Source organism: Rissa tridactyla, chromosome 11 (assembly GCF_028500815.1).
Source record: "Rissa tridactyla isolate bRisTri1 chromosome 11, bRisTri1.patW.cur.20221130, whole genome shotgun sequence".
NCBI classification, from domain to species: domain Eukaryota; kingdom Metazoa; phylum Chordata; class Aves; order Charadriiformes; family Laridae; genus Rissa; species Rissa tridactyla.
In genome coordinates this window covers 3,280,001-3,299,761 of record NC_071476.1, presented here as the reverse complement: position 1 = coordinate 3,299,761, position 19,761 = coordinate 3,280,001, and the positions used below count along the sequence as shown (strand labels likewise).

General features: G+C 44.8%; 1 protein-coding gene across 7 annotated transcripts in view; it reads left to right on the top strand.

The window, feature by feature from the left end:
• The window catches only part of GRIA1 (glutamate ionotropic receptor AMPA type subunit 1), a 125,794-nt gene that overhangs the window by 92,501 nt on the left and 13,532 nt on the right, over positions 1-19,761 (top strand). For all 7 annotated transcript variants that reach the window (XR_008468836.1, XR_008468835.1, XR_008468834.1 and 4 more), the window contains exons 12-13: positions 15,719-15,917; positions 16,486-16,733. Coding sequence is in view for 4 of the 7 variants with exons in the window: in XM_054217209.1 (XP_054073184.1) it covers positions 15,719-15,917; positions 16,486-16,733 (447 nt within the window). In the remaining 3 variants the exon portion in view is untranslated. The remainder of the gene's footprint in view (positions 1-15,718; positions 15,918-16,485; positions 16,734-19,761) is intronic.

The following is a 19,761-nucleotide window of genomic DNA, read 5'->3' as shown; positions in this document are numbered from 1 at the left end:
AAGAGTGAGAATTTCCGTAGGACGTTGTTGTACAGAAAGGCTCTGAGTGCGCTCCGTATTTCACATGTATTTTTCACACGAACCTAGTGCAGGATTTCTGTGACACATCACTTAGAAATGAATGCTTGGTAGAACGATATTGTGGGCAGGTGGGGATCTGCTCTATTCCAATATATTTCCTATACGGTTGCTTCTAAACTTATCTCTACAATCTCTCAGCATCTCCCCAGTAATGTATTAACCAACATAAATAGCTTCTGTTATACATCTGTTCTGTCATTCTCTCCCCAGCAGAAAGGAGCAAGTGCAGGGGTGTATTTTGTTTCTGTAAAGGTTTTGGTTTGTTTATTTCAGTTTTGTTTTGGGAAAGAGTAGGGGAAATTTGTCTGGAGGTGTTTTTTGTTGTTTTTTTTTTTCCCCCAGAGCATGTTTGTTTTAAGGGCATATGCCACTATGCATTTATCATAAAAAAAATGTAAGATCAAAACCACAGACACATCACTCAGCACAGCGGGTGGTGAGGTTTGCAGCAGCTCCTTGCTCTTGTAAATGTGCGTTTCTCAGTCTCAGACCAGTCCCCAGGGAGCTTTGGTTCCCCACAGAGACAAAAATTTGCTTTTGAAGGAAAGTGGCATCCTTTTTAAGGACAGTCTTACTAGCCAGGACTTTAATCAGGTTTTTAAGTATGCTGGTCACAGCCTACCAAGCGCTTTAAAGATACGTAGTGCATTTGATGACCTGCGGATGGCCAACACAGAGCGTAGCTGTGGGTTATGTGCTCGTAGCCTCTTCTCCCGAGGAGTGAGGCTGCTGGGCACAAGGTCAGCTGGCGTCCTTGAAGCTCTGAATCCTTCACGTCTAGGCATAGACTGGCTGAGTGTGACAAAGACCAGGCAGTAACCAGTCATGGAGAGTCCCAGTTGTAGCTGGTGGCAGTCTGCGTTGTGCCTTTGGGTGCTGAGCAAGGACGAGCAAGGAATGCATCCCTCCTAAGCCATGGATGGAATGACTTAATTGTAGGTACATGTCTTCACCCAAAGGAGGCTGAGAGCGCTTGGATGCTGCTCACCGGGGTGTGTGATCCCCCGTCTGCACCATCACTGACCAGTGGCCCCACTGGACGGGGTTCAGTCACTACCACATGGACTAATTTTTCCCGGTTGAGGTGAGATGGTCCCTGTTGTTGCCCTTAAAGTCTGTGCTTTCAAAGTACCGGCACAAAGTACACAGCAGAGTTGGGGAGAGGCAACATTTTGGAGCATGAGTAGTTTCATGTACATAGTCATGGACAGAAATCAGTGAAGTCTAAAACGGGCCATAAACCATTAGGCTTTGCAAAGTGCCACCTAAACTTCAGAAAATAGTCATGAAATTGCAAAAGCATTCATTAAACGTGAAATAGGGACCCAGAGAGGAGATTCTCAGAGCAGGCATCAGAGGCAATAAATATCCCACAGCCAATAGCAGAGCCTGCAGCAGGAGAAATGTGAAGTAAATATGACTCACATTGTACCATTTTTCAGAAATGTAATTTCATAAATTGTCTTCAGAGCTTAAAATAACCCCAGTGTGTAGCAGCTGTGGAGAACGGAACCTTGCTAACATCCAGCACGTTGCTGCCATTCCTCGCTCAGATGGACCCCAGGCTTTTGAGGAGGCCGAGGGGACATCTGGTCTTCCCGATCTCCTCTGCAGCAAAATGACCTATCTGAATTTTTCATCTGCCCCATCATTTTCTACAAAGTGAATTATCTGATTGTTGTGAAAAGGACGAAAAAGCAGGGAGCAAAATATGTATTTTTGTTAAGAGTTTCCTAGCTTGATCTTCTATTTTTTGTTATCTCCAAATATGTCGCTTCATATGGTTTGAGCCCAAAAGAGACTTCCTGTATATTGGAGACTATTAAATTTAATCCAGTTACTCTTCCTCTGACTCAGAAAACTTATGTTTGATTAAAATTAAATACATTTGGCTCAAATATATCTTCCAGAAAGGCATTTATTCTTCCTGTGAAGATAAGAATATGCTGTGAGATAGAATATACACAGTTTCTCTCAGCTGAGTGGCTATAGGAGTTTTGTCCCCACTGGAGTTTGACAGGAGGCTAAATATCACCCAGTATCACCCAGTAAATGCAGCCATTCTGTGTGCCCTGCCAGAAGAAAACTAAACAGATACCTTCAAAAATAAATCCAGCTCCATGAGCACTTTCTTTATACCCTGCTGTGGAAACAAAACAAGTGTATTTTGGATTCAAAACGAAACATATCATAAGTAGAAGGGAAAAGTATGGTCATATCATGACATGATACGATATCATGTCACGATACCTGGACAACACGGCTTGAAATTTCTTGTTGTATTCTGCGTGATTGAGAACCGAGCTGGGGATGCCCTGGTCAGCCCGTGCTGGAAGTGAAAAGGTGAATGAAGCTTTCAACACAGCCTGGGGCTGGCAGGGAGCCAGACGGGAGAGGGGACGTTTGGAGAGCATCAGCCAGGGATGCGGGAGCAGGAAGCGTTTCTGTGCAAGGTGCCGTACGGGAGCACTGCTGGGAGGTGGTTGGACCATACCCGTGTGCCCTAAAGGCTGTGGGAGCTTACTGTCTGCAAGGAGACGTGGCGTGAGATGCAGTTCACCCTTCAGCTGGCTTGGGAGGAAGGGTTAAATGGGTCTTAACTTGCCTGCAGAGTCCAGCCCTGGGGCCGGTGCAGTCACAGGGAGCAGCGACCCCCTGGCTGGGGGGGGGACGTGCTGCCTGGGGAGGTTTGCTCGCAGAGATGATGAATGAACGCACTCTGAGGTGGGAAGGAGGGGTATAAATGCCGGCCGCTATCCAGTCAATGGATGCGATCTATTATTTATAGGTATCTTGTGGACATCGTTATTTGTTTTTAGTGACGCGGAAACACTGCGCTCTGCCTGATCTATACAGTGCGTAGCTGGGCTTGTATTTCACTGCAGTCCTTCGCAGGCTTTCTGCTGCACTCAATCACAGCCGTTTGTCTGTGGAAGAGCAAGAACGGTATTTATTATGTACCTGTAATTAATGCTGAACATTTTCTTCTGCCATTTCTCCTGTTTATTTACATTTCTTTCTTAGATCAATTGAAAAAAATCACGGGAGGCTTCAGCCATAGAGCTGGTGGAAATAACAGCAAAATTGCTCCACAAGTTGTTGAGGGTTTTTTTTTTCTCCTAAAACTAGCCTCTAGAGATTTTGAAAAATAGCAGCACTTTTAAATTTCATCAAGTTGTTCCTAGTACTGAAAAATTTTATCCAGTTTTAGACAAGACATAAATCAGAAATTGTTTACGACAAAAATTTTCTTTTTTTTAGTGAGAGGTTTGATTTGGGTCGTTTCAAGGGAATTATTTCTGTTCTGTCCTTTGTTAATTTTTAGGGTACTTACTTATTTTGCTAAAAAATTTAGAATTGGGGAAATTAGAACCAACTGCATTTTAATTAAAATTATTTTCATTCCTTCCTGAACTGAAGGCTGAGCCTCGGTGTTTATTTGGCAGCTCTTCTTGATTTCAGTAGGCGTCTTCTTTGTTATTCCAGGCATCTGCCTGTCTTTTTGGCCTGATGCAGAGTCCTGGTGCCGTCCTTGTGGTACCCGCTATAACATTAAGAGGGACTAAACTTGTCCTGGGGGGTCACTGGAGAGCTATGCGAGTTCTCCCAAGGCAGAAGTCTCACAAACAATGAGGAAAGATTTGTGCTTTTTGGTTTTTAACTCGCCCTGTTTGCACAGGAAGGTGTAGGGGTGATGGGGTGGACCTCACTGGCAGGGCTTGCTAAAGCCTCTCTGGGGACATGGGAGACGGTGTGCTTGCTCCTGCCGACCAGGCTGCTCACCGCCAGCTGGATTCGCTGCACGGACTCACGGCAAAGGGCATATTCTTGCAATGAAGGAAGAAACAGTTTGTCGTTTGTCCTGGGGGACAAGGCAGCCAAACCAGCCTGGGAGCAGGGTTGGTTCAGCATCCCTGCAAGTTCTGCGCCGACATGGGATGAATCCAAGAGGCTGGGAGGCTTCTCCGTGGGGACAAAGCTCAGGACCATTTATTTTTGGCACTTTGTTGAACTGGTTGAACTGAGGAATAAAAGTTAAACATTAGGATTTCAACTTCTGGAAAGGTCTTCTTTTCTTTTAAAAGCATACCAAATGATTTTGCAATTATGTCTACCTGGCAGAGTTAATTACACTCAGGGAGAGGAAATTCAGGTCACAAGGTAACAGCAGGACTTGCAAATCACCAGGAACTGATGACCACACTTATTTCTGAAACGCACTTAACCAGGGAATGTGACTCACCAGAGGAGCAGCTTGACAAATTGCACAATATCTAACGAAACAGTCCCCTTTGGGCTTGCGCACTTCCATGGCAACCAAAACGTGGCAGCCAGGGGAAAATGGAAATTCTTTTAAAATAGTCATTCTGGCTATCCTCTTTTTCGTTTGGAAGAATGCTGAAGGATACAGAGGTCTCTGAAGAAGGGAATAACCAACTGAGAGATTATTGTTGGGAAAATGCAATTTCATCTGTAAAGGAAAAATAAGTCTTTTGAATTTCCATGCTCTGCCACCTAAAAATTTCTAAATGCTGCAGAGGTAATGAATGTTTCCTCCACTGGTCTGTAAGCCACTTCCTCGGGATGGTTTGCCTGTCAGGCCCATCTGGTCACTCTTCCACAGCTCTGACTTCAGGCCTTTACCATTGAGGTCCCTGGGGGGCAGCAAGAAATTTGCTGAAAGTCCCCCCATTGAGTGACAGATTTACTAATCATTCTACCAGCTGTGTTTAAAATAAGAAGTCAAACACTTGATCCAAAGGCAGATTTATGAGGCTAAAAATATGTTTGTGATCTCTTTCCTCAGAACTAAGTAAATGTTTCTCATATTTTTTGATTGAAATCGAAGTTAAAAATAGCAGGGGAGAAAGCGCGTTGCCCAGTTCTTTAATCTATTGGGAAGTTTTATTGGGGCATGTCCGATGTGGAAATGGCGTGCGTGTGCTGCCTGTGTTACTAGTGCTACGATGTAGTTACTAGTGCTACGATGTAGTTACTAGTGCTACTAGTGAACGATGCTGAGATTTATAGGGGTGCCTCTGAGATTGATAGCCTTCTCGGTGACTCGGGCAGGAGACCCTCTGAGGCTCCAGGGACTCCCTATTACGCTGTACTCTGACTTGTCGATTTTCCATCAGCAAGAGAAACACACTTTCTCTTTTCATTTGCTTTCCTCTTGATAACCTGTTATCCACAAGCAGTCGGCTCAGCTGGGGTCTGACATCCTCCGAGCTGCAGTCAGGACCGCGCATGGTTGTCTCTTCCTAATAGCTAGGTCGATTGCCGAGTGTTTTTGTCGAAGAATAAGGGTTGTGAGGAGCTGAATGACCTCCATCTCCCTGAAGTGGTGTCCTCTGGAAGGCCGCCTGTCACACGCTGCTTTAATGTTGGCACTCCAGAAAAATATTGTAGCTAAGATGGGAAGCCCTGAGCATGTTTTCACAGGGAAGCCCTGCTTAAATAACTCTTCCATATGCTGTGCATCACTTCTATCAGCGCTAAGATATCATGTGCACGCTCTCTGGATACACAGTCGAGTGAGCATTGAACTCCTAATTCAAATTGTTCTGGCTCACAACACACAGAGCAGCCACAGCTGCTCTTTGCTGGTTTAATCGCCAGAGCTGCCCACAACCTCATGGCCTTCCGCTGGGACGCTCAGCGTGCTTATCTTATGCCACTGGAATTGGGGACTTATTGTCCCTATTCTGCTTTTGTCCCAGATTTCATCCCAACTACTTGCAGTGGTAACTGGGGAAGCACCATACCCACTTTTCCCAAGAAGTTCAGAAAGGCGTTCCATACAGCGAGTATGTCCATTGTAACACCCCAAAATGGTGAGCAGGCAAAGACAAATTTCTTGAAATATGACAGAGGTGCTAGGTTGCTCGTTGTGAAAGCCTTGATGAAGCTGAGTAATTGGGAAAAGCAAAATGTGGGTCATGCTAAGAAATAGGGGCAAAGCCTCACTGTGCTTGGACGAGGTCTGGAGTTGGAGGAGGCAGAGCACGGAGTCACCTGTGAAGTCCTCTGTGATGGTGTCTTGGTCTTCCTTCCACTTTCACTTGGATCAAAGGAGCCAAGTGACAGCTAGAGGCCACCTGATTCATAGCATCAGATGGTAGCAAAGGACATACAGCTCATGTACACGCACCTTTCTTTAAGCAGCAGCCTTTATGGCATTCAGTCTATTTAATAAAATCATCCAATAATTCTGATTAATGCCTACCGAGAAGAGTTACTGCTTACCCTTAGATCCAAAGGCTAAGCAGCAATAATCCAATCATGGTAATCATAACTTACTACTTTGATCTTCAGATAAAAGAGCCTATAGAAGTGCAAAAGTGTTACATCACCGTTATTTGGACAACTTCAAAGCATGTTATGTACACTAATGAATTCTCCCAACACAGTCTGATGAGAAGTAATAGGAGGCAAATGTGTGAACAGAGGAGTAAAAAGGAAGAGGGGAAAAGAGGAGTTCTCATGTGGTGAAAGGGAAAAGCAGTAAAAATAAGTACCTGTACGCTGTGGCTAGGTGTGAGACGCGAAGAGGGTCCACGAGGGCCCAGCTGCGCGAGTCAAGCACATGGGATGCTCTCCCGTAGCAGGAAGTTTCTCTCTCATTTCTTGAAGCTCTCAGTAAGAAGCACGATCTCAGGCTGCAGAGAGGCAAACAGAGGGAGGGGGCAGCTTTTCATCTCAGCAGCGCTTCTGAAGCCTTCAAAAATAAAAAAAAAACACCAAATGGATCTTAGCAGGTGAAATAGGGGCAGCGGGAACACTGAACGTGTTTTCCCTTCACAGTTTGGGAGTTTGAATGTTAAAAGGCAGGCACTCCTGTGCGCATCAAGCTCTTCTAAAAGACACTGGGTGGGAAGAGAGACCGGACTCATTCTTCAACACTTCTGCAAGGGGTACAGTATGCCCTTGTAGGAAAAAAAAGACTCAAAAGTGAAAGCAGACAAAATGTAACTTGTAAGAGTCTTGGTGAGGGATCACATTTTGAATTAGAAATTAAGAGACAGAAGTCCCAGAAAAGGCCTTTGTCTTGTCAGGTTGGGAAATTGAACAAAAAAACCCCAAAACAACACAGCAAAAAGAAGGCAAGGCACCCTGGAATAGGTCTAAACTAGGTTATTATAACATTGCCTAGAAATCTCAGAAATGGAGCTTTAAATTGTAAGCACATGTAGATGGCTAAAGAGGATCTTGGAAAAATGAAGAACTGGTAGCATGTAATTCAAAATATATTAAATCTTTGGGGGGAAAAACAGCTTTTTCATCAGGCAGACTTTGAAGAAGAGACTGAGGGAGATCATATGAAATCTAGCAACGCAGCAAAGGACATTAGCACGATAGGCCATTGTTTAAAAAGAACGATGAGTGCTGTTATCTTTGGGGCCACCTGAGGTTGAGGAAGTTCCTGAGTAATGAATGTCCTGGGGTGCTCTGGCGAGGGATTCTGACAAGATCTTGTGCTTGTGACCTTGTGAGTTTTTCTCAGCAAAGCAAACAAATGTCACCAAAGTGAGAAAAATAAGTGAAGAGCCTTTTTTACAGCAAAATTTTTGCTCAAAGGCATGATGAGAGCTGTTTTATTTCCTTGTAGCAAAAGCTGGCAAAAGCTGCAGAAGAAGGATGACTTTGCCTTTCAGCAGAGCCACCGAGCAGCCTGAAGTGAGCACGTGTTTCTCAGCAAAACTTGATCTAAACACCCATCCTTTACATGCTTTAACTTGGTCAACCCTGAATTGATCAGGCAGTTGGACTAGATGATCATTGTAGGTCACTTCCAACTGGATATAGTCTAGTCTCGTCTAAACTACCCTGGTTCGCAACGTGAAGAGGAACGCTGTGCCGGGACTGAAGAGGATGGCAGTGTATTTCTTTGGATCTAGCTGTTCGGATGTTCAACCACACTTTTTCTTAGGGTTCCACCTCATTCCTCTATCCTAGCCCTTCCATTACAGTGTTTTTTTCAGCAGCCCTCTGGAAGATCTGGGCTCATTATCCTGCACTTTTAGGGATAAGAATCTCACCTCAGCAGCCAGTTCTGACTGCTCAGGGGCAGTGGCTCCTTCAGGTGAAGGACACACCTCAGTTCTGCAATTCTGCTCTATAGGAGTGTTTTGTGCTATGGGTGGTGGTACATGGGTCCTGCTGGACTTTAGGGGGGCTGGTTGCCCATGTCAGTCCATGCATGTTTGGCATCTAGTGCTTCATACCTTGTTAGTTAAGCGGGTGAGTCGTGTTGGTTGCATATCAGCAGGCTGCATTTTGTGGCCATTGAGGACCACAGGAGGGCACAACCTGCAGAATCTTATTGAGTCCATAAATTACCCCTTGCGTAGCTGGGCCCATTGGATGCTGCCTCTGCCTGCTGGGATTCAATGTCTCAGGAAGGGGAAGTGGGCAAAAAAACAGCTCAGAGGTAAATTCTACCTGGTGACCAATGCTTCAGGCCACCCACCCAGGTGAAGTTCGTAAACATGATTCATCCTCTTCTCCCACAGCTGGGAACAGAGTTAGGGAGATGAAGTAAGCTACCCTGGATCCCACAGAGTGGCAGGGCTTCCCAGGGAACAAATAAAAGAGCTTCTGGATGTTAGTCCTCTGCTTAGGCTGTTAGGTACTCCTTGCCTGTCAAAATGTGAAGTGAATGTCTTGAAAACAGCACGTAGTAGCTCCATGTAGTCATGCTTATACTTAGCACTGCAGCAATCCAAGCTCCAATGACTGGTGAACCACAAGCGGCATGATGCATTTCTGACTAAGCAGGAAAACTCATTTTAGAAAGAGATTTTGCCCATTAAAGGAAAACTGAAGAAAAAAAGTGCCAACATATTCTAGAAAAGAAGAGGTGAAACAGTGGGAGAGGGGCCATGTACTGCTGTCCAAGGCCATTGGCTGAGGCAGAAATGGTAAATAAACTGTGACTTATAATTAAAGCCTCACAGGTACACATCCTCCCATTGAATCTGGGAGATTCTGCATATCTGCAGACAATATGTTCAGTCGTTGCAATGTTTACACAGCAAGTGACCCCAAGGCCCTTTCGTAAAAGGACTTCTGCTGGGATTCTGCCTCCTTCCAGCGTGTTGGCTTTGGGGGTCGGAGAGCTGGCATGGTTGGCCTGAAAACATGAGAAAGAGCAGAGCTCCAGCCCATGTACAAAAGTTAAACAGCTCCCAAATTTTTTCCTTCTTTTTTTTTTGAAACAAAAAATAGAAAAAGCAAAGCAGGAGCGAGATAGCATGGGACTCGCGTGCTTGTGCTCCCGCAGCTTTCTTACCCTGTCTCACTGGTTAATGTTGCCCACAGGGAATCAAAATACGCAACTGTTACCTCTGTAGAAAAGTTGTGAGGGGAGCTGAAGAAGAAATTTGTACCACTGGGAGAGGTAAATGAGAATGTCAATAGAAAACATTCTTACTTCTGCGTTTGTAAGGGCGCTCTTGACGCTCTGTGTTAAAGTCCAGCACTGCAGACAGGACTCCAGATTCTTGTGCCAGGAGATAGGAGTCAATAATAAGTAAATGCAAGCTAACAATGGCAAGGAAGTTAATAATACCTCATGGACAGAGAAACATGGGTGATAATCACTCAAATTTCCTGAAAAACAGTTGGTACCTCATTCAAAACTGCACGTGGCGTAGCATAGCGTAAGAGGACGAGAGCTTTGCAGCATGTGCATGATGGATTCACCCAGAGCTGTTCCCAGCTCCACAGCCCCACTCTAAGTTTGTTCCTCTATCTATGACTATTGACAGACTTTTCAAGCAAATCCGGGGTCCGTGTCAAGGTCGGAGGTAAAGCGGTGAGACCGATCGTGCCAGATGGTCTGTGGCACGCAGAAAAAGCAAAGCTCATTTACATTGACAGAGTTTAATGTTGAAAATTTGTTTGAAATAAGAGCAAAACTGGAGCAAAATGTTTGCAACTAATCCACTACCAAGTCAACCTTCAGATAGACCCATGAAACTACCTAGAGTCAGTATCAAATTAGCAGAGTAGTGTCGGAGATCAGATCTGTGTGGGTAGAAGACCAAAAGTGGATTTGACCCACAATCAGTAGAACAAGCATATAAGAGCTTTTCTTTCAACAGTTTTGCATAAATTCATTCAGTGACAAATATGTCAGTTGACTAAGTGAGCCTTTATTAGAATTGAATTTAACAGCAAATCTGGGAAATCCTCCCAAAGCAACTATGGCTTTAGAATCCCAGATTTGAGCTTCTAATTAAAACACTGTCAGTTTAGGTGTAATTCTCCAGAAGAAATGGATTTGGGGAGGGGGAAGGGAGAAGTAAGAAAGAAGCGAGGTACTACTTGAGCAGTTTTCCAATGAGGTTTACTTTGTGTATTTTCTGATGATCTTGTTTAATGTTTTTTTTTGCAAAAGTGTATGATGCTCTTCTAATAAGATGGCAAAGCAGAGGCAAACTGCTCTTGCCTTTTCCTACCTTCTGTACGGGATAAGATCAAAGAGCAAATTGTTTGATCAAGGATTGCATTTTGTTTTTAAGAAATAAGAGATTATAGCTGCACGATTTTCTTTTTTTCTGTGAAGAATCCATCAATGCTAAGGCTAGAACGTTAAAAAAATCACTTCATGGGAACAAAGGGAACTGACAATTCTTTTCTGTTTTCTACTGGCAAAATGCAATTGCTTTTGCAACAAAAGGTAAAAAAACAAAAGCATCTTAAGTGAGAAAATCAAAATCGTTAATTTCAGCTTGGTCATCTGCAGTTTTTCCATTAGACAGATATAAAATAGCACATTCCAGAATTATCTTTTAAATTATACATGTGGCAGGTAAGGCTTAATGCATTATCAAAGATGAAAGAAAATTATTTGTAATGAGAAAGCAGAAACAAAATTGTTTACCATGTTAAAATTATACCTTTTAGCCTTTCAGAAATGAAACATTAAGTAATAGAAAAATGCGAAGCTTGGACAGACCCAAACCAAGCATTTTTGGAATGATACTTTTAGAGTACGTTTGCAACCGTTATCTTTTCATTCCGATTGAGAATATTAAGGTTTCATTTACAATTTCAGAATTTTTCACGGCACTGAAATTCCTGTTCCTAGCCAGCTCTAATTTGAAGTAGATTGTGCACCGTGGATAATGAGGGCAGACTATTTACTACTTACTCCTGCAAGGGTAATGTTGGAAAGGAGCACCCCATTCCTGCTACTGGTCTATGGGGGGCAGGCAGGACCCCAAGTCAGGGAGAGGATGGAGGGGGTGATTTTAGCCAGCGCAGGCAAGACTAGATGAAGAAACCCAGAGATCTTAATTTGGATTGTGTAGGAAATAAGAGTGTGGGTGCACAAGGAATAATAGAGGTTGGAAAATGTACAATCTAGTGTATCAGCTATTTCATCCCTTTCTGCATCCCAGAATTAGCCATTCATAAAGTCTCTTTCACTGTTATCCTGGTTTGTTTTATTCTGATTTTTTTTTAGATCCTGCTATTTGCAAGTATTGTTATGATAATGACTGTGAATAAATCCAGAGGTCAAATAGAGAAATCCAAATATCCAAACCTTGGCATATCTTTAAACTACTAACCAGTGTGCTCCATCTCACCTTAGCTCTGCAGAGGACTGAGTCACTAACTCATTTCCACACAGCCGAGCGCTAATTGCCTTCATGTTATGCTTGAACGGGTATGGGGACATGTAAATTCTCGATCCAAGAGGATTTAAACCACGTACTGCCCATTAGGGAAGAGAAATGAACTTTGGTAGGGCTCGAGCTGCAGAACATTTGTTAGTCAAATGGAAGGTCATTTTCTGTTATCTACTGCGGAGTGAGATTTTCAAAACCTCAAAGTGACTTAAAAGTACAAGGTATATCTACTCCTCTGTGACCGCTCTTACTAGAGCGTAAACATAACTCTAAGTCCCACTGGCTTTCGAGCAGGCTTTTAGCTCCCAAGTATTGCAGTCACTTCTAGAAATGGGACATTATCTCCTAAATTACAAAGGCACTTTTGCAAATGCGTCCCATGATGGTAGCACTGCTGGTATCCCGTTTGGTCTACAGAAGTAACAGAACAAGGCTGTAATGGATATTGTCTTTCCAACCACTTGCTTCTGGTAAGCAGTAACAGGCATCGGCTCAAAATCTGAACAGGCAATATGGTTACCCAGAGAAATCCAGCTTGTCCTGTTTAAGCTGTGTTCACTGCTATTGAGCCGTGGGGATGTCACATGGGATCGCTTCTGCTTGTGTGATGTTTCATCGTGACTCTTGTTATATTTTTAATTGTACTGCGCTAGCCTCCAAGGACCTCCATGACTGGCCAGCGCTCCTTTGTGTTAGATGCTGCACAACCACGGAGCGAAAGGATGATGTCCTGTAGAACCCGTCTGCTGAGTGTTTTCTCTGCTGTGTGTTTACAGCAGTTCACATTCACAGCTTCTAGCTCCAAGTCAATCTACCAATGAGGGCAAACCTTGCCCATTAGCAGTGTCTGCAACAAAACGTCATACACGTGAAGCCCATTCCATGCTGGCAGCCGTAGCAAGCTGTTTATCTCCTCTCCTTTCCTCCACTGTCTATGAGAGTGAGCACTGATGTCCTCACAGCATCTCATGTCATAAGGAGAAACGACCAGCCCCAGCAGCAGAGACAGCCCAGATGAGACTGGTGCACGATACCGACATGCATCCTGTCCCGTCTGGCTCCCCTGGGAAAGAAGCTGCAGCCCCTCTCCCTCTTTCCCCAGCCCTCCTTGTTACCTCCCCGTCTCAATACCCCACCGTTACTTTCTGGTGCCGTCAATGCCAGGTGCGGAGCCGGGAAGCATAAGCCATCTGCAGCTGACAGCAGGCAGCCCCCATGGGATAAGCCAGTAATGAATATCACCGGGATGTCGAGGGTCTAGAGGCAGGAATGCGTCTCACTGCCGCTGAAGGGATTGAAACAAGTCGCAGAAATATCCCAGCTTCGTCAGGAAGGAAAGGCTGTATAATTTGCAGCTGGAGAGGAATGTGATTATTTGCCATGCAGATGGATTTTGCCAGCTCAAAGTGGCCTTCATCAGCAGAGATTGTTGTATTTGACATTATCCGGTTACTTTTGTTTAATGCCACTGTGCCTTTTCTGAGCGCTTCCTTCCCTGAGCACACATCATCCAGACTAATTAAAGACAGGTATTTTTTTTTCCTCTTCCCATCAATCTGAAGACATGTGAGCTGAATCCATAGCTGCCTCCCTCCCCGATCCCTCTCCAAATATGAAAGAAAAGGTAAAGTCGTTTGCACTGACAGTCCTGCAGGCTGAGTGTTCTCCGGAGGTGGGAAGCACAATGGTCACATTTATCTCACATAACTTTCACTGCCTAAAAATTAACTGTTTAGTCCGACCTAGTCCCAGTTCCTTCAAAATCCAACAGAGAGGGAGGCCTGCAGAGGGAGCTCCTCCTAACCTGAGATAGATGGGTTGAATCATCCTTGGAGGTCCCTACTCATCTCCGGAGGTTGTTTGGTGAGTATGTCTCTCTTAGAGAGTTCAAGATAGGGTAGAAGAACATTTGTCTGCCTTTCCCACAGCGTCCAGCAGTCCTACAACAAACCTCTGGTCCCCCTCTCTGGCTGGAAGTGATGGGGAGGCATAACAAAGAAAATAATCTGGGATGAGGGTCTGCTCAGCCATGTTGCTGCAGTTGCCAATGAAGGAGGAGGTTTGTGTGAGACGCTGCAGGGTGGGGTAACCATCATATAGCTTATGGTTGGAAACCGTGCCAGTGGTCTTCTTTGACATACCTTTCTTGGTTTTTAAGATCCGGATGATTAAGAAAAGAATTTTTGAACTCTCTAGTATCACTTTGGAGATGGGTCCTGTAGACTTTCTTGAAAGACCTTGAAAGGTGGATCCTTCAAAGTCATTCACTGAGCTTGAGTTTATGGTGTGATGGACTTTGCTGCCTGGTTTCAGCAAAGCCCATGGAAGAAGAAACCAAGGGGCAGGGCAGAGACTCTGCTCCAAAATGAGGCCCCTGTGCAGAGGAAAGCCCGACCCATCTGTACCCGTAAAAGTCCTTTCAGACACATCTGTAAAATACACCGCTTGTCCTTTCTGTCACTGTAATCCTTGCAGTCGTGTGTCCTGGAGTTTCTCTCTGCCATGGGTGAAACCTGCTGTGACCATTCTCCAGGAGCGTGGGGCTGACAGCACGTGTGGTGGGACGGGTCTTATTTCCACATATTAAAACATGTGCTCTTCGCTCTGCCCCGTATGCTGCGGGGGGTGGGGGGGGGTGGGGGGGGAGCTCAGTCGCTGTGCAAAGGCAGTGCCTGCTTTCTGCTGGGAAGTGATCTCAAAGAGTTTTGACTGTAGAGATTTCAGGGTGGGTTGACCTAAATGTGATGTCTGTGGGAGCAGCTCCCCTCACAACAACAGTGTTTAAAACCAAACTGGAAGGGTGTAGCCTAGGTAAGTCCTGCAGCTGGTGGCCTATGTGGATTTAGTCTCTTTCCAGCTCTAATTTTGGCAATTAGCAGGGTGTGATTTTGCCCGCGATGGAGTGTGCAGGTTTGTTTGTCAAGTCGTGTTAAACCACAGTAGACCACGGGAGCTGGACCCAAGGGTTCACGCAGACCCGGACACGGCATGGCACGCACTGTCATGAGCTGGTCCAGTGCCCTTAACCAGACTGGGATCTCTCTGTTACGATCCAATAAACCGTATTTCTGTGGAGTGACTCAGGTCAGCAGAAAGGCAGCGCTGTGACGTGGTCCCCCATGGAGAAATAAATGGTGTTTCTCACGGGCAGGTCCTCCCTAGTCAGACTGTCCGGCTTTGTAAAATAGCATTGTAAGTTGCCTTCTGTCTGGGACAGTGCTCTGCATCTAGAAAAGGAGCATATAAATAATTTAGACAGAATACATGAATACCGACATCAATCTAAAATTATCTTTCACTCTTAAAAATTGTATGAAAAGATTTTAATATAAATTAATGCCTGCTTGACTTACTTCCCTCTATAGCTATCCAATGGTTACAGATAATTGGCTATTTGATTGCAGCAAGTGCAAAATACCTAAATTTTAAGGCATTATTATGAACATCTTGTCTAACCATCTGCTGAATACAAAACAGAGAACATCAGTAGGCAAATTATTCATTAAGGCCATAGGTCCTCTCTGAGCTTCAATATGTCTCATAGAAAAACACAGAGTTTTGGGTTTTAAACTTCAGGGGACGGGGAGCTGACCCCGTGATCCCAGCTGGTCTGTGTATCTGGTACGTACATGCCACAGCGCAGACCTCACCGGAGCTGCTGTTTGGATGGGCATTGCCCTGCCCAGCGAAACCTTCCTCATCGTTGTCTCCATACCTTATTGCTAATGTTATCGTATACTCTGAAAGGAATTGAAAATCAAAGCAAATTCAATCAGTTTATCGCTGATTTTTTTTCACTGCGAATTTTTCATCCCACCTCTAATTACATTGACACCTTGAAAAGTAGGCTGAGAACTGAGGCAGACCTTTGGCTTCTCTGCAAGTGGCTGGAGAACATGACTTTGGGTAAATGCCCGGGTAAATGACGGGCAGGACCGAGCTGCACCTTTTGGACCTTCACACCCCTCCTGTCTGACTCTCCTCTCTGTGTCCAGGTCTCTCTCCGGCCGTATAGTCGGTGGCGTCTGGTGGTTCTTCACCTTGATCATCATATCCTCCTACACAGCTAACCTGGCTGCCTTCCTCACCGTGGAAAGGATGGTTTCTCCCATTGAGAGTGCAGAGGACTTGGCCAAGCAGACAGAAATCGCCTATGGGACTCTGGAAGCTGGCTCCACTAAAGAATTTTTCAGGGTAAAAAGGAAACATTAATGCAAACATTTTGATTAGTCCCTTGTTTGACAAATCCTCCAGGCCCGTCTTCTCTTACCCTCAGCACAAGTCTGTTCTTTTTTCTCTCGCTTCCCCTTACCACGTCAGGACCTGCTGAGCTTGTCCTTAGCACAGCAAAATTCCAGTTTTCCCTGTGCTGCTCAGAAGGCTGGTGGTGTCTCCAGTACACGTCATATTTTGCAATTGTAAACACAAATATGGAATATCTGTGTGTTTCCCCATGTTACCAAGGAGTTACTCTGAGCAGGTCCAAAAGAAACCACCTCCTGATTTCCAGCTTGGTTTGCCCTTGGTTTGATCAGCAAAATCACTTGCTATACACAAATGTTGTACCCTTACTGTGTCAGGGTGACAGGGTTGATCCGGGCCCTGGTGCAGAAATGGCAGAAGGTTCATTAACATCCCATTACCCGCTTCGCCTTCCTTGGCCCATCTGATATGTGGGTATGTGTTTGGTCCAAGCTGGAAATCTCAGCTGGCACCCAAACCTCTGTTAACACTTCTGTTGGGTTTCTGCTGTCCTATGCAGCGATCCAAAATAGCAGTGTTTGAGAAGATGTGGACGTACATGAAGTCAGCCGAACCCTCCGTTTTTGTGAGGACAACGGAAGAGGGGATGATCCGGGTGAGGAAGTCAAAAGGGAAGTATGCCTACCTCTTGGAGTCCACCATGAACGAGTACATTGAGCAGCGGAAGCCCTGTGACACCATGAAGGTGGGAGGTAACTTGGACTCCAAAGGCTATGGCATTGCAACGCCAAAGGGGTCTGCACTGAGGTAAGTAGCTTGGATTTGCTTTCTTTTGCCAAAACACTCGGCAAATCAATGTATGCACACAGTTCAATCTCCATTGCCATGTTAATCACGAAAGCTTGGGGCAAGGAGGTTGGGGAGGTGGAGGGAAAGGGATATGAAAACTCAGCGTGATGTGCAGGGAATTAAAATGCCCGGCGCCCATTGAGCAACAATGGGAGCATCTAATTATTCAAGCCCTGCATTCGGAAACTGGATCCTGGCTGATCCACTTGCTATGAATGTGTCTGCTGTGTTAGGTGATGGCAGGGGGGCTGCTGTGGTGTAACCATTGGTTTCACAGAGCATTATCTGGAAGGGACGCTCATCCCGTGCCATGTGAACTGCACAGCTTTGCAGAGTATGGCATTACCCTGGCTTGGATCCATGGTTGCAGAGGGAGTTCTCATGGGGAAAGCATTTGGTGTTTCCAAAAATTAAATGCTGTTTGGGAGAGGTGGGAAGCCAGTTTTGAAAAAGCCCTGCAAAAGGTGTGCATTTTCATCCACTGAGTCAATTCAGATCCTGACAAGTGCCAAATTTATGGCAAGTCCAGAGGGGCACAAATCCTGCACTTCTGAGCCCAGACCTGCAGCTGTCATATGCCTTTGCCTCCTGTCATGTGAAAAATACCTTCAGAGACCTTCCTTTAAAACGAAGAACGCTTACAAAGAATAGACTCAGATCTGAATTAGTAGCAGAGCTCGGGCCCTGCACACAGCTGTGCTCCTGGCCGTGAGCTGGCCCCCTGCAAGGTGCATCATGCAAACTGACCTGCTCAGAGCAGTCACCACAGTCTGCAAACCGGGGCGGTGACCTGAGTCATGTCAGAGGTGCGGTTCCTTTTGGCAGCAGCCATGCGAGTTCCTCACGTTACAATCATGAGGAATGAGAGTTGTAAGGTTTTAGTGGGACTAGTAAATCCTCAGAAGCCATAGCTTTAAGTAATCTGATCAATGTTCCAACTGATTTAGTTATTGAACATATTTTGAACAAAATATTTTGACCAAAATCATACGTGTGGCGTTATACTTGCTTGCTAACATAACCCGATGCAAAGATGTTTAATCCATGGTCTCTGGATTACTAGCAACCAGCTGAGCATTTGCTGATACATTTGTCTGGTCACACAGCTCCCGAGCCAAAACCAGCCCAAAGAATCGAAGATCTATCAACAGGTAGTGGATGAGGCCCGAGGATTTTGATTGCTACATTTATTAAGTCAGCTCAAATTGGATTCAGCACTTCCCATATCAGCAATTGCTGGAGGTTTCTTTAGAGAAGCTCAGGAATGCAGTGCAGGTGGTCCAGAAGGCAATCGTTGCATCCAGCCTGGTCCAGGCTCTGAAATGACTTGGGGCCCTCCAAATGAAGGTGGATATATTCTCACAGCTTTGAGATGTTTTCTTTTGCGCTCTCTCCAGTGTTTGTTTTCTGTCTTGCAAATATGGAAATTAGGATACAGGGCTGATTCTGATTATTTATTTATTTAAACATCAATCTTGTATCCTAATTTTGATATAATGAAAACAAACAAACAGGAACATCCTACCTGTCTTGTAATTGTTGGCATGTAAAGGAGCCATTTATCGTACTTCCAAGAAAAAGAAACAGCAAAAAAAGAAAATTGCATCAGTCATTTTAATTTTGCAGCTCCAAACATCCCTCTGCTAGGCATGAGTCCAAAAATTCCTGACATTTCTTTCTGTTCCCTCTTTTTCATCCCGGCTGCATGTAGAATAAATTTCTTATGGGCCTAATGGCAAAGGAGGAATGCTTGATTTTCCATCCGATGGTGTTTCTTTGGAACAGTGGCTGTCAGTTTTTTTGTCCCATTATGTTTGTTTTGTTCCTGTTGTTTTAATTGTTTTAATCTTAGTAGTTCCCGCCAGTCATCATGTAGTGTCTGTTCTCCCCTTGGGGTCCTGCACGTGAGAGGTTGCCCTGAGCAAGGTGACATTCATGAGGCATCTGTACAGCACGGTCAGCCTGTCTCTTGTTCAGGCGTCATCCTCACTCACTTCATCCACAGAGGAAAAGCTCTGAGCCAGGTTTGGAGGTACATGTGAGCCAGACCCCTCTTAGATCAGGTGTGTTTTAGAAACTGGCCTGCATTTTGATTTTTGCTGCAACGTGTCCCTTTTATAGCTGGATTGGTTTTCCAGCATTTAGGATAGGTGATTAGGAAAGGAACCCAGAGAGATGCTAAATGAGAGTTCACCATTGTTTTTCTTGCTTCTACACGGGGAACAAAATGCAAGTATATTGCCACAGATGAATGAAAACAAGGTTGAAAATCCAGAAATAATTCTATGTGTTGCAGCAGGTGCAAACATCCTTCCCAGGCCATCAATTAGGTCTCTTTTGGGCTGCTAAAAGAACTTGCGTCTTCCTCCTAGGTGAATCTGGCTTTGAATATCTTTTGGCCTCCAGATGTTAAAATTCAGTTGGATTTAGGCTGGGCCGAGAAGGGCGATGATGGGAGTGCAGAAATTACACCTTTCAACACCGGTTAGTTCAAGGTGTGATTCTCTCTGACATGAGATAGTCATGCAGCTGCAAAACCCGTCCATTTACCTGGCAGAACCTCTTCTCCACTGTTGGATGAGTGATCAAAAAGAGAAGAAAAGCCAAATTATCCAAAACAGAGGAAAGAAACCCCAAGAAAACCCCTCTAAGTCCATACTCAAGGAATAGGGAGGGTTTTGAGGTGGAGATCTGGGAAGTCAAGTTCTTCAGAGCGCCCATCCTGACGTTAAAGTTCCCTAAAATACAAGTAGGTTTTCCTAGGGTCTGTAAATAAACACAAAATGTTCCCTGTTAAAAACCCACCTCCTTTCAGGACCCCAGACCTCGCAGTCTTTCATGAAAATACACTCAAGATGAAGCACAGCTTGTTCTGTGTACTTCCCGTGAGCTGAAGAGAAAGACAATTAGCAGAAATGAAGCTTCCTAGGAAAGATAACACCTAACACTGAGCACATGGCCCCAAAAATCATATGGCTGATATCGT